A 17,082-nucleotide genomic window follows, 5' to 3' on the forward strand; every position below is an offset into this window, starting at 1 on the left:
AACAGGAATACGCCGATCGGCCCATAAGCCGGTCGGGCGCCCCGAAAAAAAGCGCTGCATGTACTATGTAAGAGAAAGGCTGCCCAAGTTTCTTGCACTGGCTAACGGCGCAAGAAAAAGCAAAGAAAGACGAGAATAGAAAATCCCGCCCCCTTAAGTCACAAGTGCCCAACCCGAAAATGTGACCAAAATGTCGACTCCTTTGCGCATATCGCGGAATGTAAGTATGTCATGTCATTGGCTTGCACAAACGCCTCCCTGCCTTGCCCATATGCCGGCTAGCCGATCGTGTATCCCTGCTAGCTTTGCATTGCAGGGAGTTCTGAATCTGTTGAGTCGCGTTACAAGGACATGGATGATCACGTAGGCTATTGAGTAACTAGAAATTCTGGCAAACTATTAAATTGGACTCAGTACATGCTGTCAAACAATACAAATATCAAGATTCATTTCGAGGTACATGACGGTTCGTTCAATGCTCATTAAAATGCAAAAATGCCTCTAAGAAGAAATTTGTAGCACCAGATTGCGGAATCCGATCAAATGGTTATCGAGTACAGCTGGCCAAAGACAACTGAAACAATTAATCGGATCGTAGATGAGCCACAACGGGCTATTAGTAGAAGAAGCAGAAGGAGCAAGAATAGCAGTAGTGAATCAATAGAGCAAGGCTCAACACCGGGTACTGGTCATAACGAGTTGCATCATACCAGTCTCTTGCTGATGAACAAATGTAGAACGCTTGACGATCATGATCTTGCGAAACAGCGAACAACACCACCCATTTTCTTTCTATCTGCAACCGGAATGAGAACGCCATAAGACAAAATAAACGCCATAAACTGCCTCATTGAATGCTACATGAATCATAACGTAGGAATGTTTGGTTGGTCAATCAAGCAACGCAGCAGTTTGATCCAAGGCGGACTGGAGACGACCTTAGTTTTCGACGGCTTGACAGAAAAGCTGAATCTCGCCGACCTGGCCTTGAGCGAGGCTGTCCTGATGCTGATCCCTCCATTCCATAAATGCGAGTTGGACCGCTTCATCACTGTCAATAGTGATGAAGTCGCCATCCTCATCTTTATAACGTAGTCTCACAGACCTATTGCCGATGGAGCGATTGGTAAAACGAGCAAGTTTGGCATCAACCCGGTCAGTCAAAGAGCGGAAAAGGATGTTGCTGGCTATGACAAGCGTTACATAATTGTCATCAAAGTTGACTTTCGCCTTGAGCTGAGTTGGCATGATAGGCTCTTGAGAAGCCTGCGTGTCTGGTTCGAGGGTGCCAGAATTGGCTAGAGGATGCTCCGAGAGTGAAGACTGGCTGTTGGCCATCATGGGGAAATATCCATCACTATAATCGTTTCCTTGCATGTGTCGTGACGCCCCAGATGGCGTTTGAGTCGCGGATCGGAGTGGAAGTCCGTTGTTTGTAGGCGAATTATTCTGACTTCGGTTGACTGGTGCTCGCATACTCGCGAGTTGGGGCGGAATTGGGGGTACCGGAACGTTATCGATTGTTTGCATGGAATGCCCATTCATATATCTGGGAGTGTTGTGGATATCCGGGCTACTCGCCGATCGCATTCGTTGTGACATTTGGCTAGACCCTGACCCTGACATTGGCGGTAAAGAAGGTCGCTGAACGCGGCCGTTAGCGCCATTTGATGTACTGAAATAAGGATTGCCATTAGTCCCATCTCTTGAAACTCCTCTAGATAGAGCTGGCGCAGTATACCGATTTGATTCTTCATTCCACGCATTAGTTGGCGTCATCTGTCGAGGATAATTGAATGTTGACTGTGAACTGGAGCGCGTAGAAGGGGTTTCGGTGACTGGAGAAAAGTAAGACGTGCCAATCACTCGTTCACCAGGAGACAGGTTGCCATTTGATAACTGTGTTTGCAACAACGGCGGGACCTCCGGCAAAGGGAAACGAGGAGGCGGACGGGCCGCAGGAAGACCGATCGACCCGCTGCTACCTCCTGTTGCTGATCTGGCTCGAAGGCTGGTGCTTGATGCATTTCTGCTGACCGGGAATTCCGAAAAGGAGGCAGATTGGATGTGAGGTACTTCTTCAGAATCGTATTCCTGCTGATATGGATTGACCATTCCTGCGGTCATACTCTGCATATACGTGAACTCGGAATCCGATGTTCCAGTGTTGCGAGGATTACGTAGGCCGACACTCTCAACCCGTAGCCTGTCGATATCCTGGTACCACTTCTTCATAGTGTCTTCATTAACATATCGGATAATGAAATTGTCAACCACGCCTGGGTCACCTTTCCAAAAGATCTGGATACGGTAAGAACCTATGGAAAGATAGTCCTGTTAATGCAAGAAGCCAAGCAACGCTTTGATCGGGTGCTATACAAGGACGTACCTGGTTTTTGAAGCAGTACAACATCTGTGACGTTCGCCATATAGATCCGGCCCTTGAGCTGAAGACGTGGCTTGCCTTTTAGATTTGCTGATGGCTTATCCTTTGAGCCCATAAGTTTGGTCTTTTGTTTATTAGGATTGATATCCTTGCAACAAAGAAGAATTCGCTGGAATAGATAGATATGATACTGTTGAACAGCAGTTAGCAGAAGAACATGCAGATATAGCGACGAAATTCTAGCTGTAGCCAACTATCGCAAGGCATCTGAATACCAACTTACTTCTCTTTCTGAATCCTTGTTGCCTTCTCCTTTCAAGACAGTAAAGGTTCCGAAGCGCAGCAGTTCTCCGAAGCCATCGACTTTAAGAGCTTTCCAATCATCAACACGATTTGCGAGGTCGACCATTGCCATTTGCAGATGTTCCCTATCAATGGCGGCATTCGCGGAATCAAGGACAGATTGAATCATGTTGATGGCTATGGTGATCCTTGACTGTAACGCTTCGTCATCGATTTGCTTTCGAAGTTCCTAATTTTTGAATTAGCGTACAAAGTCGCAGTCAAGAAAAAAGAGAGAGCTTATTTCGACCGAATACGTACCCCGAGCATGAGTGGATACTTAGTGAGTCGTTGAAATGGCTTGACAAAGAAGCTGTTAAGAGTAGCGGGCATTGCAACCATTTGCTGTAGGTCTGAAGACCGCGGGGCGACCCTGATCTTGTCCCATTCACGAAGACATACTTCATCACACTGTAATTGATTCGAGATGAAGGGCTCGTATCTTCGTAAAAATTCTTCATTCTCGACAAAAAGATGGCCCCAGTCTTGACGTTCCTCGGGCAAAGCATAATGTTGCTCCATTCGGATAAGGAAACGCTGCGCAGAGTCCAACAAATCGTTCAAGTTCATGAAGATTTGATGGCTCAAGTCACCAGTGATTGCGCCAGTCTCCTCAAGCTCCTTCTTCAGCGCCTGAAGATTCTGTAGATGATGCACGTAGTCACGTTCCGTGACAAGCAGTTCCTTAAGGATGTGTTCGCGTTTCGTGAGCTTCACGCTGCCCTCTGGACCTTCTTGCAGGCTAGATACTGCTGCGGAGGGCCGGCGAAGACGACCTTGCATCTCTAGTATATCCAAGACACGGTTCACCATTTTGATAACCTATTCTCGTGAGTTAACCGGATGAGATATTTGATACATTATTCAAAGAATCCGAAACTAACCTTGATGAAACCAGTTGTGTTTTCACCGTAAAGATCGGTGATCAGAAAGCAGTCCTGCTGAGGAAATCCCATGTCCTGAAGACATGCCTGAAGAAACTTGAAAGTAGCAGCCTTAGGTCTCTTCGCTTCCGGTACTTTTTCAGGGTCGATCTCGAGCATCTCATCAGGTTGCGAAGCGTTGAAGATGGTAATCAGCGGGTAACCTGCCCGAAGACAGGTCCATAAAGAATTCACTGGGTCTGCCGTGTGTCGTTCTTCAGCTTCCATCTCGTCTAAATGTTGTTCGAAGCCTGGAACCTCTGCGAGACGCAATTTCAAATTCACGCAGCTCTGGTAGATGGACTCGCCACCTCTTCGGTTGATGATATTGTCCTCTGCAACCGGCCCTCCAACGGGAAGTCCATTACTCAACGGAGTATCCATATTGAAATCCTCCCCTACTTCGAAACTCGGTCACGCCGTGTTCTTTAACTATAATCACTCAAGTATCTGTCCCAGCCAGCGTACCTATTGCGCTTTAAGACTTGTGTATCATGGATATCGAACGTGGTGCCGCAAATCAATGCGTCCGGATCGGGAGGAATCGAAAGGTTGACAGAAGCGACACGGCGAAGTTCCAGTCGGGGCCACTAGGATCTTTCGCAAAACGAATGGGTCCGAGTTGTTGGACAGCTGGTATCTGCCGCACGACTATTTCTGCGATCGCGAATCAAGCGAGGAAGGAAATAGAAAGCTACCGGCGTGGCGCGCAGAGGAAGGGGAGTGGCGGAATAAATTATAGTCAGCGGCCGGCCCCAGTGGATTCGAGTCGTGGTTGCTGGAGACAGCGCTCAGTATCGGGGTTTGTAAGATGGCGGCAACACCCAACAACACGCAGCAGCAGCGACCAGGCAGGTGATCTGTATCGACGTGCTTTATGAAGTCTCTTGTGATCGAGAAGGGTTGGAGTCAGATCTATCCAGGACAGCACTTACCAGGGGGTTGCAATAGTGGTGGGGGGGAAAGGGAAAGTTGTGTGGTCGGGGTGTGGAGAGGGGGGATAAGCAGAGGAGAAAGTTGCCAAGGGTCTCAGAACGGGAGCGGCTTGAGCAACAACAGAGGAATTATACAACAAGTATTATGTTACTACATACAATATAGCGAGGAGCAGCAGTATCAGTCGTGGGAAGGAAAAGACTGAACGAAAGGGACATGGATCAAATGACTACCTTGAGTTTCTTTAACAGTTTGCGCCTGACAGACTAGTGGCCTCAGTCATCCTAATTGCAGTGTGCTCCCGTCGTAGCGTGTTTCGGCAACGCGGGCTAGCCGTCATTGGGGAAAGCCTGTTCAATTAGTTTAAAGATGTCGAAGAGGTGAGAACAAACAAAACTCCTCGTGCAATCAGTGTTTATTCGGACTAGGGATGATCATTTCCCTACAACTTCGGCTTGGAAGACGATTCACACTAGAATCTCAGAGTAGTCCTCGTCGGGCCATTTTAAACTTCCATCAGGACGTGGGCATATACCATACATAGTTGTAAAGTCACTGCTGGTAACAAGCACATGTCGTTTAATGAAACGTTTCACCCTAGTTCCGTCTAAGAAGATGTGGATTGGCTTCTAGATCATGGCTCCCACCCAAGCCGCCACTCATCACTGTGACTGGAGAGATGGGTTCACAGCCTTATGTAGAAGCGAGACTTTGCCCAGATTTAGTAGCCACCAACTCGATTATCTAGTAAACCTATATTATTGTAAAGTGAAATCCTATGACAGCTCTCGACTATGTAGCCACCTAAGCTAGGTAACGCTACCTTCCATGACTAGCCTCGTGTTTGTGGCGTAACAGCACTTTAGACTCATTGCCCATTACTGCAGTCATGGTCCTTATGGATAGAGTAGTACTACTTATAAACACGAACCTGTTGATTCCTTGAACAAAGAAATATTGACAGGCCTGAGGCATCCACCTCATTATGGGCGCGCTAACCCCAAAACGTCATTAGCCCGCGTCTCCAGCAGCTTCCACCGTTCCAGCCTTCCAGCGTCCCCGAAGGGTAGCGAACGATCTCACGCTAGACTTCGACGACGGTCACTAGTCACTGACTTGTCGACGAGGTCTCGTGTGTCACACGCTTCTCGCTTTCTTTATCGTACGAGTCCGGTATCCCTTCGCCCAAGGTAACCACAGTCTATGTACCACTGACAAACTACTTGGTCGTTCCCCCACATGAGAGACTCTGGTACCACCGCCACCAAAGAAGAAAGGGCCTTTGGTTTGTTTTGGTCTGGTCCGACTCGGCGTGCTTTGTAGGATCACTCGGTGGCTCAACTATCCTTGTCACTTCTCCCATTGACGGTCTTATCTCCAGTGTCTCCAATCGGAGAGACGGTTCTGGTCCCCTTTGTTATGCACTCATCAGAGGGTCTACTGCGAATGCGCTCTGATAAAGCCGCGTACACCGCGGCGTCATTGGCGGCGTCCTACAAACTGGACGAGGGCTATTCCGACGACACACGAAGTCAACTAGAAGGTGAAGACGGTGTCGCTCAAAATGTATCTATGCTTTTACCAGACTGGATCCTCCCCTATAGTGATTCAGAAAGAGCTGGTGCGTGTCTTTCGTCATGTTGTCTCCGTACTATGTAATTAACCGTGATTCACAGAGCTTGCCCACTCCATACTCACCAGCTTACCAACAAACTTGGTCGCCTCAGTCGTAGAGCGACTGACGCCACGGCTTCACATGGACCCCGTCCTCAGACTTCCACCCGAAATCACTGCGGAGATTTTCTCATATCTCGATCCAGCCACCTTATTCACTGCATCGTTAGCCTCGCGAGCTTGGAGGAACCGCATCATCGATCCACGCTTATGGAAGGATATGTACATCAGAGAAGGATGGCGAGTGGATATCGACGCTGTCGCAAAATATGAACAACTGCATACGGAGCGATTCGTGTCCCAAATTCGCAAGTCTCGTTCTCGACTCGCCGATTCTGACTCGCCCGAACCTCAGCTCAAGAGGCGTGTCACGGAGGCGAGCCTCCAGTCGCGAGACCCCTCCGATTACAATGCGCAGTCTAATCCCCCATGGAATGAACAGCATCCGATGGTAGAAGCTGATGTGCCAGTCTCTCCACTCGATGCTGATAATGACCGAGAAATGCGAGATGTGAATGCTGCATGTCAACCACTATCATCTGCCGACAGTCCCTTTGAACCTACAAAATCACCAAGGCAATCGCCCTGTGTGATTCGATTACCAAATGGAACTGCCAAGATCAATTGGCCCTACCTTTATAAACAACGAAGACGCTTGGAGGACAACTGGACCAAGGGCCGCTTCACCACCTTTACACTTCCCCATCCAGCATATTCGGATGAAGCTCATCAACAATGCGTCTACGCTATTCAATTTGTAGGTAAGTGGATGGTCAGCGGTAGCCGTGACACAACTATTCGTGTCTGGGATTTAAGTCGAATGCGATTATGCCTTCCACCGCTTCGGGGCCACCAGACATCAGTACTATGTCTTCAATTTGATCCCAGCCCAGAGGAAGACGTGATCATGTCCGGCGGAAGTGACAACAATGTCATCATCTGGAAGTTTTCCACAGGGCAAAAACTTCTCCAATTAACAAATGCGCACCAGGACTCTGTTTTGAACCTGAAGTTTGACAAACGCTATCTCGTGACATGCTCCAAGGACAAGTTCATCAAAGTATGGAATCGTCGAGCACTCACCCCTATGGACAAAGATTATCCGTCAGTTGTCAGGGGATCAGTCAACAAATACCCTACTTATATAATTGACACAACCCAATACTCTCCTTCCTGGCTAGAAGCGAACCTTGCGAACGGCCACATCAAAAAACTTGAACCGTATAGCCTGCTAATGACTCTTGAGGGTCATGATGCCGCTGTGAACGCAATACAAATCAATGACGACGAGATAGTCTCAGCTGCAGGAGACCGGTTGATCAAAGTATGGAGCATACACAATGGCTCATGCTTGAAAACCATTCTGGGTCACAAAAAGGGGATTGCATGCGTTCAGTTTGATAATCGACGGATTATTAGTGGTAGCAACGATGACACGATTCGTATCTACGATCACGCATCAGGAGCGGAAGTAGCTACTCTCGAAGGACACAGTAATCTGGTACGAGCCGTGCAAGCCGGGTTTGGTGATCCTCCAGGCGCAGAGGAAGCACTACGACTGGAAGCTCTTGCAGTGGACACCGACTTCTGGGATGCTGCTCGTAATGGTAATATATCTTATCAACTTCGAACACCCGTGTTCCGTCGTCGTGCGGGACCGCGAAATACAGGGTCAAGAAACCCGAATGATGTCATGGCATTAGGTGCTCATATTCCACCGGGCGGCGGAGGGAGCCGATGGGCACGAATTGTTTCGGGCTCATATGATGAAACTGTTATTATATGGAGAAAGGATCGTGATGGCAGGTGGCTAGTTGGGCATCGGCTTCGTCAAGCAGATGCTGTGACGATGGCGAGCTCGTCTAATTCAATCCGCGCTCGAGACCAAGCAATGCGTCACATGGAGACGCTGCAGTCACAACCGCGAACCGGGCCGATAATACATAACCAGGCCAGGAACCTTACCGCTGCAGCCGTGGCTGCCAACAACAACAATAATATCAACAATCAAGCACCGGGCGCCGTTTTCAATGCTCTGGCGGCACCACAACAAGCCAACCAACAAGCTGCCCCCGCAGCAGGCAATAATTTCGCGCCAAATCCATTGCAACAGGCAMAAGCCGTCAATGACATCGTTGCTCAGGCTCAGGGCGTCGCGCCTGCGCTTCAAGCGCATGCAATGGCAATAGCAGCAGCGAATCGCCACCAACACGCCCAGGCAACCACACCGGCGAGAATATACAAGCTTCAATTTGATGCGCGTAAGATCATCTGTGCCAGCCAGGATTCACGAATCGTGGGCTGGGATTTTGCCGCAGGTGACGAGGACATTATGGAAGCGTCTCAGTTTTTTCTAGGCGTATGAATGCGCAAACCTTACACATATAGCGGATGGTTCGGTGTTACTTGCCTTTTATCATACGACAAGAAGCCGAGCACTCAGATAGTCTGGACCGACGAGGTCTACGGCTCTACATCTCTACAATCAATGAAATCATAATTCTTTACCGAAATAATCAATTATTCAAATCTTATGACGACGACACGAAAAGATGCTCATGAAAACTCTGCATTTGACAAATTCCGGAGTCAACCAGTTTCTGGGAAAATCGGCCATTATTGCATGTGTCTTCTCTTGTCTTGATTCCTGCTAATATGATTGACGTCGTGTACTTATTGAGTAGTACATTTTTAGAGAAAATGCATGAAAAGGCTTGAATTGAGTTTTCAGATGTCACTTTTTTGAGTAATCTTAGAAGTATATACCCGAATAACTCGAATCATCACACCCAAAGCCCTAAGTCAGAGTATCAAATATATACATTAAATATACAAAACATTCCCTAGAAACGAAAAATAAGACAGACAGAGAAATCCGGCACATACCAGGAAAACATCCTGTTAGGTGAGTTGTGTCACCTCACCAGCGTATCCGAAAGAAAAGAAGGGAAATTATAAAGACGCCCCCCTGAATCCCCCTATATCTATGTAACAAGTTCGAAAATTCGCTATATATGTATCTTTTCACACAGGATGCAAAACAATAAATTTGAAAAAAGATCGTTTGGATCGTTTCGTTGCCCTTTGTCATCATATTCGGAAATCTTTCAAATGCGCGAAAAAAAAAGTTAGACCATAATCGATTAGTAAATATGAAGCGTGTACGTTGTGGAGCGGAGAAAGGTCTAGGTGACCATGCTCTGGTTGAGGGTTGGTTTGCCAATTGTTTGTTCCATTTTGAGACTGCGAACCAGCGCTTCGAGTCTTTTTCGTTCTTCTTGTTCGGCCTGGAGGAGTTCCTATTAGTATGATAGTTCATCAATCTATAGTGATGGGCTGTCTTACCCTGAGGAGTTTCATATTTTCTGCTCTCGTATCCCGCATCATCTTCTTGAACTCATTCTTCAGTACCATTGTCGATGTGGTTTCTGTAGCTCCGTCCCTCATGGCCGTTTGGCTCACACCCAACCATGTGATGCGTTCATCACTGAGCTGTGCTTCCAACTGCTCAATGCGATCGCGCATATTATCAATCGCGCCTTCGTATCGTTCGCGCTCCTTCTCAAACTCAATGCTTGCTTTGGTCATTGCTTCGTAATCTTCGATCGTTTCTTCGAGTTCCTTCTGCAGTGTCTCGACACGCTTCTGAAGCTCGCCTTGGCCCGCTCCATTATTGACTTGCTCGGCTCGCAGGGCTGCTAGCTCCTCTGCAAGGCTGATGTTCTTAGTGTTGAGGTCTTCTATTTCTTTGTATAAAGCTGGGCTGGCCGCAGCTTCGGCTGCACGCTCTGCACGAGTACCATATGCACCATCAAGCTCGGCTTTGACTACAGTCAACTCAGTCTGCGCGCGAGCAAATTCAGTTTCAAGGTCGTTCAATTCTTGTTGAAGCCGCTGGGCTTCCGTTTCTGCACCCTGTGCACGTGCGTACTCCGCTTCAAGTTCGTTCAATTCTGCCTGAAGACGTTGGACTTCTGCCTCCGCAGTCTGTGCGCGTGTAGAACCCCCTTCAAGTTGGGCGACTTCACCCTGAAGACGTTGGACTTCTGTTTCTGCTCTCGATCGTGCCTCTCTCTCAAGCTCCAACGCTTCGGCCTGCTCGCGTGCATATTCTCCCTCGAGATGATTCAGTTTCTCCTGGAGGTGTTGAACTTCTGCTTCTGCCTTGGATCGAGCTTCCTTCTCGTTTTCGAATGCTGCTATTTGCCCGCGCTCTCTTTGTTGGTCTTGAATATTCTCCTGTTGTCTGACTGAATCAAGCTGCTCCATCACCAAAGCCAGCTCATCTCTGACGGCTTCCAACTCGCGCTCAGAAAGTTCATACTGTTTCCTTGTCTCCACGATCTGTTGCGCCAAGTCCGCGACGTGAGCGTCCTTTTCAGCATCCGATTTGGAATTCAGTTCCCTTTGTTGCTGAATCTGCGTAGTCAAAATACTCTTTTGGTCTTGTAAGCCCGCAACTCTGTTCTGCAGATCCGACATTCCAGACTTTAGATAATCTATATGACTGCTGAGAAATTCGCCAGTCGGACTAGGCGGCGGCGGCAGCGTAGGCGATAGGTGAGAGCCGGCTTGTCCCAGTAAAGTCTGTAAGCGACTGTTGATGGCACTAAGCTCAGAACCCATTTCGGTAGCAGAAAGCTCCGGTTCGCCTTCGCCCCTCCGAATCCCTTCGGTTTGGAGAGTGTCCAAGCTTCTTTCCAGGTATGAAAGGTGATCTTGGACAAACGTCAAGGAAGTATCCTGAGTGACTCTAAGCGGCAGTGGTCCTATATCATGGGTGCTGTGGTTTTCAAGCAGTAAATCGCGTAGTCGTCCATTAAGCTCCTCTAATTTTTGTTCAGTATTTCGGAGAGTGTCAACGTCTGCCGTCAATCCACTGACTCCGCTGTATGATCGCAAACCCGCATCATCCGTCTCCAATTCTCTATAGAGACTTCGATCGTCAAATTCGAATGTAGTACCATTAAGGCCGTTATTTATGCTGCCGCGGTTGGCATTCTTCTTCAATCCACGATGTGTTAACTGAAGTATCCCGGCCGTGTGTTCTAGAAGGCGTTTGTGAACATCTTGCGCTCTCCTTTCCAAAGCCCATAGTTCCTGAGAAAGCTCTTCGCATTTTCGAGAACTGACAGTATATTCCTCATCTTCGGGATGATGCGCTACGCCGTTCGTATCGCCGTTCGTCACGCCGTTCGTATATCCGTTGCTCTTCAAGCTCGAAAGGCGGCGTAGAGATTGCGCGGCGTCTCTGAGCTTGGTTTCCAATGCAAGTTTTCGCTTCGTACTTTCGACCCGGCTCGACAAAGTAGCATATTCGCGTTTCAGGTCTTCAACTTCTTCGAAGGGGAGGATTTCGTAGCCGGCGCTGTCTCCGATCGCGGTTTCGGTTAACAGATGCAACAATACCGGATCGTGGGTGTCGATAGAAGGCGCATTCATCTGAGGAATTGCAGCGGAATGCTGCAAGGCATTGCACTCGTCAACAACCGTGAGATATTGCGACGAGGGTGAGAAATCAACATACCCCACTATATCGAGACCTATCATCCGTTGCCATATCTGACGCACTTCGGTAGCCATCCACCAGGTCCCGCGACGGAACCAGAGAAACGGCGCCGTTGGGATAGCCAGTCGAGAGGTACCTAGGATCCCCATACGAGGATGTGCTCGATCGGAGGCTATCCATAGTCACCACCAAAGCAATCAATCACGCCTGGAAAAACGGCAATGAAAAGGCGTAACAAAATATGAATGCGAATATTATATAAAATGACGATAGTTCACGCGGAAGACATGACGGGACAGAAAGGATTGACTGCGGTCAGTAGTGAGGAGAATAAAGCGGAGAATGATGCGATCAGCTGGTTCGTATACCCGGGAATCTCGTTGTTTCTGATGGACAGACACAGTGTCAGTCGGGAGACTCACGCTAGAACAAGAGGAAAAGCAAATGAGAACACATCAGCCATACCTTTATATCCTTCCCGGAGTTTCTAAGCGAGACGAGAACTGGGCGCTGTATAATTTGACGATAGCCGGAGAAGAGAAAAAAGATTAAGAAGGCTCAGGGGACTTTACCTAGTTGAGCTTACGGGGGTCAACCGTTCTGGTGGCTCGATCGGGCGGCGCAGTCGAGATCCGCTTTACTCGTCTCCCCTTTCTTCGTCTGTTCGTCACTCCAACTCTTCCGATTTTCGTGGTTTTGTACAACGTGATTTCTCCGTTTATTATCAACTCGGTTTGCACTACATCTAATCTCCTGAACCCACACACATGTATTGTCATACGAACGTCTGTGTTCCTTAAAGTGACTCGTCATGGTTGACACGGAGCCTTCTCCGTTCAGGAGAATCTGACAGGGTCGAGGATCTAGTCTAAATGCTGCTAGCGTATTATGTTACTGCTACCGATCACATCCTATGCATAAATTGCATTGAAGCTGAATTTTTCATTTCTTATATTGCACATAGTCTGATGGCACAGAGTGACTTGGCTAAGGTTTGGTGTACACTGTCTGCTAACCCGGGACTTCCAAATAAATACCAAAGGCACCCGGACAAATCCTTGATCACGATACAAGCTTTATGAAAAGTCACCATGCGTTGGATTTAGATTGGGTTCAGTGTCGGTCATAAAGTCGAATAAGTTAAGGTCCGGTTCGAAAAAGTCCATAAAATTGAATCCAAGGAGGCTATCATCTGTGTATTCATTCGACAGCAGGGAAACGTCGTTCGGGGAAAGCTGCTGGCCGGGTCCAGTAACCGATTCTAGGAGATTGATCTCACCACACATGTCGAGCGGAAAGGGAAATAGTTCCTTAGCATGGACATCAGAATCCTGGAGAATAACATCAGGGCCTCCGTTGTGTCGTGAGCCTTTCTCAACAGTGTCTCGCAATTTCGTCATTTTTTCTAGAACCATACCCGCATCTCCGTATCTATCTCGCATTCTGTCCAAGATAGAATAGATGATAGCTACGTTCCTTTCTCGCACCGCAGTCCCGGGATCTGACTGAGGATAGTGGCAGATTAAAGGAAGAGAGATGGCCAAGCAGAAGAAGCCATGATTCGCAAGAAGAAAGACGATTTCCTCTCGACAGAGTATCTCATCATATAGAAAAACGGCGCATGACGCAGCTACGCGTGACGGAATAGATACCCGCCATGGCCTGTCTCGCTCCTTGTACCTCAGCATCTGACTCATCACGATAGCAACGAGGTACTGGATAAACATCTCTGAAGCAGGGCGATAGTATGCTCTCCTTTGCCCAGCTGCATTGTACAGCTCAAGATCTTCTGGGAGATTGTTCACCCATTCACACAAAGTAGCATCAATTCTCGACAGTTCGGCTTTTTGAATATGCCTTCTTTCCATATATAGCTCGGCTATGCGACTCATGATTGTGCATAGCTTCGTGGTTTCTATAAATACTAACGATTGCGTATTCGGCACTTCAAAATCCTCTATTGTCGGGGGCCTCACATTGAAATCTTTCTGTCGTAACCGTGAAGGACGACCCCAGCAGGCTACCTGTAGCGAGTCGTTGTTCTGAAGCAAAGGGTCAGGAACAGAATCCACATATAGAAAGGAGTAGTACGAACGTATAGGTACCAGAATATTCGCCGCAGACATCTTGAGTCAACCCTGGTTGCATATGTGCTTTCTATATGCAAGCCCATCTGTATCACTAGCTGTATAGCCAGCCCTGTCCAATGCCATGGCCCATCGAGACTCACGGGAGTTGAAGGCTTAAGACTCCAGCATGACATGAGACAGAGTATTTTGAGGGTTTGGACGCAGTCTTCTTCGAAGTTGATGGATAACAGTAGCTTCAACTTTTGATACAGCTCATGAGCTTGCTCTGGACCGCCGGAGTCGTGCGTCATGAGGCCGCCTACCATGCAGAGTCCTTGCTGCAACAAGAAGGAGGATCCAAATTCCAAAATATCGCTTGAGCTGATTACTGGACATTGATGAAAGATATGGGTCATATATGCGTCCGTCCTGGCGCTTAGCAATGCAGGTCTGGGAAGTATCGAGGCTTGCGTGGCCCTCAGGATAGCATCTCGCAACGGGGCAGAATCTACGGTCCCTAAAGAACCGATTTCTGTAGGGCCATTAAGGTGCTGTATTATCGAACAATGACTCACGAAACCAGCATTTTGGCGAGCGCGTGGTTCTGCCCTACTGCTTCCATTATCCGACTGAGCAGTAGATGTGAGCGGATCAGATATGATCGAATACCGGAAGCCATCTTGAACAATCGGCTCATTCTGTACTGATGAAAGGCGGCTTCGTTCTCGCGGCCTTTCCGAATTTCTCTTACGAATACCCCTGCGTTGCCTATTATGGTCAGCGTTCCTGAGCCGAGTCTCAAGCCGGAGACCTCACTAACATGCATGGATCGTTTGAGTGACGGCAGTTCTTGCAGATACCATCTGGACTCGTCTGTAGATCACATTTTATCTGTCTTGATCTTAGAAGCTGAACATCATAGTTTGGCTTTCTTGTTGCTCGGCAATGTGAGACTTACCTTGCGAGAGTGACATCGGGTACAGACTATATTTGCTCGATCCCGTGTGGGCATTGGCTCGACTGCTGGTACTTGCTAGCTTGGAATGTTGATGATCAGATGTGAAGAGAGTTCGGTATGCAGTTGGCATGAGAGCGAAGAATCAACTACTGAAGAGCGGGAAGGCAATGAAAGACGGCATTCGGCATTCGGGAAAACCGGTGCTCTTGCCGAGTCGCCTTGTACCAATCAGAACTAGGTATGATTTTGGATCATAAGATCTTGGATGTGTAAAACACTACTCAAAGAAGTTGAAGTGAATACGAATATGCGTTTCCGAAGACCAGTTATGGTTCGTTCCCAGGACTTTCATTTGTTCAGGAAAGGTGGAAAGCGATTAGGGCTAGGTTGATACGGAACAAGGAGAATCGATTTCTATCACTAATGAAACACTGCTGCGGAGTCTGTGTGTGCCAATAATAGGATTTATTCGAAAAAAGATGAGACGATGATCTGCTTATTGTCCAGACATAGCTGCAGGGATGAAATCATCGAGGAAAGTCCACAATGTCTTTTCCTTCCAACCCTTGTCCTTCCAGTCGTTTACAGTCTTTGGGAACAAATCGACAACATCAAGAATTCGCATATCGTGAGCGAACACAAAGAACACGTTATCCTGTGCATCTGCTTCCTGCGTCTCTTTGATACTCTGAATTGCCCTAGGTATGTCGACGGCAAGGACTGGGTCAAAGAAGGTCTCATCGGGCTCGCGGCCTCGTTCCACATTCAGCTTGCGGAATTTCTCGCCGTCAAGAAAGGTGCTTTCTTGGAGGGAGCCTGTTCGAGAGAATTGCACTTGGCTTGGAATCGAAAGGTAAGGCGAAGGTCTAATCTCTCCTCCGTGATGACAAACATCGCCGCCCATAAAGATGAATGTGTCAGGTTCAGTCTTCGTTCGTGCGAGACCTGACATGTGGCCAACAGCATGCCCAGGAGTGTCGAGAAGGTAGAAAGAGCCGTCGCCGAAAAAGTCCACTGCACGAAAAGGGCCATATTTGAGGGACAATTTATCGTTAGAGAAGTCTATTTCTCGCACATTCCGACCTCTGAGATTGCTCATAGTTAGTAAGGATACCTTTGGAGGGGATGAGTGTGGACCAGGGGTAGCCTACTCAAAATATCTTTCTGATAGCTCGACATCCGGCTTCGTTGGATAACCAGGGCAGAACGCTTCCCTGAAACCCGGACCAACAACTAGTTCTGTTGTCGATGGGAATACCGTTATGTCTCCAACGTGGTCCCAGTGCCCATGGCTTATTTTGGCTATTAGCGAAAGTCAAAGCATGGACGACTGGCATGATTATCAATACCTTAAGATCACGCTTTCAACATGAGCAAGCTCAATTCCATTCTCCACGAGAACATCTGCGACAGTCTTTGTAGCCTCAACTTTAGCGTCAGCTTGCTTCACAATATCAGCTACCAGAGGAGGAAACTGATCGATATCAGCTGGACCGCCAAGATCGAATAGAATCTTTCGTCCAGTCGAGCCTTCGATAAGGAAAGACCACGAGCCAACCCCTGGTAATCTATCGAAATGTTCAACTGGTGGGGTGAGGAGTAAGTCGGTAGCTAGGCCGGAGAGTCGAAATCCTGAATCGATGATCGAGACCTTTGCGGCAGCGCCAGCTGGCCCGGTGAATGAGACGTTTGAAGGCATGATAGGAGATTCAACTGAGTACTTTTTTATATAGTTCAATGTGAAGATAAATACGGATTTTATCTGAATAACTCATTTTATTGCTTTTTATATCTGGTGTCTCGGTATACGGTACTCGGCAGCGACGATTAAGCCGGCTGCCGTTTGTTAAACATAGGCGGTTAGAAGAGACCTGCATGCCTGGTAGAGCGAATTAGGGCTGGCTCATGGGAAACCCTAGCCTCGAGATTTTCTACAACGATCAATATGGCATATTTTAGTACAAAACAACCGATTTCATGAAATTATTGTTTTACTTCTACCAGCGGGCTTTGTACTAGATTCTTGAACATTGGTGGTGAGTCATAGTCTTTGGTAACTTCAACCCTTTCAATGTTGATTTTGGCTAGCAAAGACATTTCAAACTACAAGAGACTGTACAGTATTGAAGCAGTGCACCCATATGCAAACTTAAGGAAGTTCAACTAAAAGCTATCGATTTAAACATGAAGGTAGTCCTTCATTTAGCAAACGAGACTTCCATACATCCACATAAAAGTTCATTCATCCTCACACGTAGAAAACTCTGTCTGCGATTTGGAGAACT

General features: G+C 47.7%; 4 protein-coding genes across 4 annotated transcripts; 1 reads left to right on the plus strand and 3 right to left on the minus strand.

Moving 5' to 3' along the window:
• Nucleotides 1–939: 939 nt before the first annotated feature.
• BHQ10_001742 (uncharacterized protein) lies at nucleotides 940–4,035 on the minus strand (the record flags this gene model as incomplete). The annotated part of the gene is made up of 5 exons (XM_040873812.1): nucleotides 940–2,318; nucleotides 2,390–2,576; nucleotides 2,670–2,918; nucleotides 2,990–3,550; nucleotides 3,613–4,035. 5 exons carry the CDS (start codon nucleotides 4,033–4,035, stop codon nucleotides 940–942), a joined length of 2,799 nt encoding a protein of 932 aa, XP_040730247.1.
• A 1,971-nt stretch (nucleotides 4,036–6,006) lies between these two features.
• Nucleotides 6,007–8,626, plus strand: BHQ10_001743 (uncharacterized protein; the record flags this gene model as incomplete). The annotated part of the gene is made up of 2 exons (XM_040873813.1): nucleotides 6,007–6,208; nucleotides 6,264–8,626. The coding sequence occupies 2 exons, from the start codon at nucleotides 6,007–6,009 to the stop codon at nucleotides 8,624–8,626; spliced, it is 2,565 nt and encodes an 854-aa protein (XP_040730248.1).
• Nucleotides 8,627–9,446: 820 nt separating this feature from the next.
• BHQ10_001744 (uncharacterized protein) lies at nucleotides 9,447–11,919 on the minus strand (the record flags this gene model as incomplete). Its single annotated transcript, XM_040873814.1, has 2 exons — nucleotides 9,447–9,560; nucleotides 9,607–11,919. 2 exons carry the CDS (start codon nucleotides 11,917–11,919, stop codon nucleotides 9,447–9,449), a joined length of 2,427 nt encoding a protein of 808 aa, XP_040730249.1.
• A 3,374-nt stretch (nucleotides 11,920–15,293) lies between these two features.
• Nucleotides 15,294–16,496, minus strand: BHQ10_001745 (uncharacterized protein; the record flags this gene model as incomplete). Its single annotated transcript, XM_040873815.1, has 3 exons — nucleotides 15,294–15,882; nucleotides 15,949–16,089; nucleotides 16,147–16,496. 3 exons carry the CDS (start codon nucleotides 16,494–16,496, stop codon nucleotides 15,294–15,296), a joined length of 1,080 nt encoding a protein of 359 aa, XP_040730250.1.
• Between the last annotated feature and the right edge of the window lie 586 nt (nucleotides 16,497–17,082).

This window comes from Talaromyces amestolkiae (assembly GCF_001896365.1).
Source record: "Talaromyces amestolkiae strain CIB chromosome Unknown scaffold2.1, whole genome shotgun sequence".
NCBI lineage: Eukaryota > Fungi > Ascomycota > Eurotiomycetes > Eurotiales > Trichocomaceae > Talaromyces > Talaromyces amestolkiae.